This window comes from Anoplophora glabripennis, unplaced genomic scaffold (genome assembly GCF_000390285.2).
Source record: "Anoplophora glabripennis isolate ALB-LARVAE unplaced genomic scaffold, Agla_2.0 scaffold1040, whole genome shotgun sequence".
NCBI classification, from domain to species: Eukaryota; Metazoa; Arthropoda; class Insecta; order Coleoptera; family Cerambycidae; genus Anoplophora; species Anoplophora glabripennis.
The window spans coordinates 131,259-134,723 of NW_019417138.1; the positions used below are offsets into that span (position 1 = coordinate 131,259).

Genomic DNA, 3,465 nt, shown 5'->3' on the forward strand with positions numbered 1-3,465 from the left:
TTTTTTTCTAGAAATTTTGGTGGGGGGTGCTTTGCCCCCGGGCCCCCATAATTATTATCGAGGATTTCATATTATCATCCAAAGCAGCTTCAAAAATTATAGATCCAACCAAAACATTTTCAAAATTTATTGAAAAATACAAAAGTTACAGCAAAAAAAACATTTTTAATTCTCAACTTCAAGAGCTAATAACTACAGGGTGAGCCCGGAGGAAAAAATTTTATATGAACTTGTGACATTATTTTCTCATTATCTATCCATATCCGAGAGATTGCCCACCATTTCCGGGACACCCTGTATATTGTAAAAAATAAATTTTAACTGATATCAATAGTTTCAATAATAGACAATAGTTAGTCACTATTAGTGTAATAATTAATCATCAACCAAAATTTTATCCTAAGCTACGCTATATTAATTACGAACAAACCCCAAGGAAATTTATATACCAAAAATAAGGGTAAGATTTTTATTTCATTAGAAATAGATAATTTTATTTAGAAGAAAACATCTATATCTTCTTTCTGCCCAACTCTGTTTTCACATCATAACATCTCTATATCAAATAATTACATTTCAAGTGATATTTAAAAATAGCTTTTCATAGCTATTCTCACCTTACTTTTCCCAGTGTGTCTTTTGGAATCAGTTTTGTCAGTCTTTTTTGGTGGATTAAACATTCTCTTAGCCAATTCCCGTTCACTAACTTTTTGCTTTTCCAATATTTTTGCAACTGCATTTATTTCTTTTTGAATTTCAATATCATTTGGTGCTAATTCCTTAGCTTTTTGTAAACACCTCATTGCTGTTGGTAAATCATTTTTTCCCACATAAACCTAAAAATGGACAGCTAATGTTACAAAATAACAAACCATAACATATTAATTAAAATTTGAAAAAACAGTACTAATTTACCTTAGCTTTTCTAAAGTGTGCTTTTACGTTGTTCGGCTGACATCTTAGGACAATTTGTAGAGAGCTGAGTGCAGCATCAAACATTTCCATTTTTATTTGAGCAGCTGCCATATTGTTATAAACACTGATCCTGTCTTCTAGCAAACTTTGTAGGTCTGAATCAGTTACTTCAGTTGTTTTATTTTCTGGTAAAATTATGCCCCCTTCAACCTCGTCTAAGTAGTCTAAAGCTCGCCTGTAACACTGAATGGCTATGTTGTTATCTCCACGACTGTACCACCAATTCCCTCTTTCCCGTTTTTGATTACTAAAATTAAATACAAATTTTATTTAAACAAGATAATTCATATCTACTCAATGGTTTGAGTTGAGATTTAATTTCTTTTATATTAAATGCCATTTTATTCATATATATAAAATTTTAATTTAATCAGAGGATACTTAAAGACTAAATAATGAAAACACTTGAACATCTTTATAAAATTGACGTTAATTGACGGTAGCCGCACGGTTTAAAGCGTCAGTACTTAAATCGATGTGTGCTAATTCTGCCCAGGTTCGATTCCCGCGACTGGTAGACCGTAGATTAGCTATGCTTGTATGGAGGATTGGCACCCTCTGTGCAGGTATGGTAGTGTGGAAGGATGTTGGTTTGGCTCAATGTGAGAGATTGACACCGGTTGGCATTTAACCGCCCTCCTAATTAATGAGGTTTTCCAGGTTTCCCTCATTCCTGCACTGAATGGTGGTTAGGGCCTACCAACATAATATGCCGCCTCCTCTCCCGCACAAGTCTCCGACTTCTGGGCTAATTCTCGTGNAATTTATAAGGAATCTGTTGCCTTGTCTGGGTAATACCATTGTGTTAGTTTTACTTATGTTTGTATATATTTCTATTTTCTTATAGCGTTATATCGCACACTAATTTAGTGCATATGTTCGTGCATATTTGTTTGTATTTTTATGTATTTTAAATTTTCTGTAATTGGGTGTTTAACCTGTTGAAAATAAACGTATTATTATTATTATTATTATTATTATTATTATTAAAATAATGCCACAAAGGTATACAAAAATAATATATATTTACAAAATTATTTTCCATTGTGGTTTCGTTCTCTGTCACCATTAGTTTTATATAGTTGGTTTAGAAAGGTAACATTGATAAACTTCTACATACTGATTTAAATACTGTTCATAATAATTATTTTTTTAATAAAATCTTTATCCCTTCTGTAGGGCACGAAAATTTTGTGTGGATGATATATCCACCTTTACAGTTGCAAGGCAATAGACCTATTCAATAATTTATTAATATTTTTTAATTTACTGACAAATTTGTCACCCACCAGACAAAGTATCCTATGTGATAAAATTATATAAATGAGTTAAATATATGTATTCCTTAAACGATACCAGAGTATCGACAACTGAACAAAAAAAGTACCTAAGCTAATTAAAAATAATGTTCGTCCATTCACTCTAAATTTTGTTATTTGGCGTTCAATAAAAGCAGTTAAGACACTTTGTCAGGATGCTAAAGAATTAATTGGTAATGTGTGTAATAATAATTATTCCTTACCCAATACATTTTCTTTGCTCAACAGATAAATTTTCAATTTCATCCTCAGGTTCCACCAAGACTAATTCAACATCATAAATAACCACTGTATCGGGAAGAATTTTGGGTGGAAGTCCTTTACTCCCAAAGGCAAGTCTTGGTTCAATTTTCAATTTACACTTTTCACCCACATTCATCAAACCTAATGCAACATCTAATCCTGAGATCACCTAAAAACAATATTGAATCATGAAACAATTTCTTCATTTCTGTGGTTATATCTCACATCAGATTCCCCTAAGTTTAATTTAAAATTATCCGTACTGTCGACTACAGTACCATCTTCAAGTAAACAACAGTAATTAATTATACACTTTTCCGATCGTTGGGGTCTTGTGTCGGGCTTTCCTTCTGTAATTATTTTCTTCATAACAGCCCCACTACCAAGTAAGTCTAGCCATTCATTTTTCTTCTCGGTATGTTCAACCACATTGTCTTCAGATTCAGATGCATCAATTTCTTTTGTTCCGTTTGTTAACAGTATATTTTCTCCTTCATTTTTCTCGATTACCGATTCTGTTAATTTTTGAGTTTCAGTAGCCTGCTCATTTTCATTGAATGTTGAAGTATTGGACATTTTGATCTTGCTAAAAATATGTAGAATATTTCCAAAAGATGAAATTTAAAAACGATAAATCTTACTTAAAATAAATTTGAACTTCTATAAAGAAAAATATTGATTTATGATAAAAACAAGTGAAATTTACGTGTAACCTAAAATTTCCAAAGATTATGACATTTTTCCTTCGATCTAAGGTCAAAGCGTCAAAGCATTGGTTTTATAAGCTAAAAGCTACGTTATATCAAAGTTTCTTTTACCAACATTAGATTTCAAAAGAAAAAGAAAAACTTGCGATGAATGTGGTTCCTTTTAAAAAAAAAAATTATTTTGTAAAAGTTTACTGAAAATTTATTTGACTTTGACATTC

The 3,465-nt window shown here is 31.2% G+C and overlaps 1 protein-coding gene across 6 annotated transcripts in view; it reads right to left on the bottom strand.

Annotated features, from left to right (window-relative positions):
- The window catches only part of LOC108914787 (peptidyl-prolyl cis-trans isomerase FKBP8), an 11,251-nt gene extending 7,871 nt beyond the window's left edge, over positions 1-3,380 (bottom strand). Inside the window, exons 1-5 of one of the 6 annotated variants that reach the window (XM_018720671.1) lie at positions 3,356-3,380; positions 2,763-3,123; positions 2,498-2,706; positions 916-1,222; positions 623-836 (exon numbers count right to left, since the gene is read on the bottom strand). In XM_018720671.1, the coding sequence (XP_018576187.1) occupies positions 623-836; positions 916-1,222; positions 2,498-2,706; positions 2,763-3,113 (1,081 nt within the window). In that variant the 5' untranslated portion in view covers positions 3,114-3,123; positions 3,356-3,380. The other 5 variants (XM_018720670.2, XM_018720669.1, XM_018720672.1 and 2 more) reach the window with 5 other exon arrangements.
- Between the last annotated feature and the right edge of the window lie 85 nt (positions 3,381-3,465).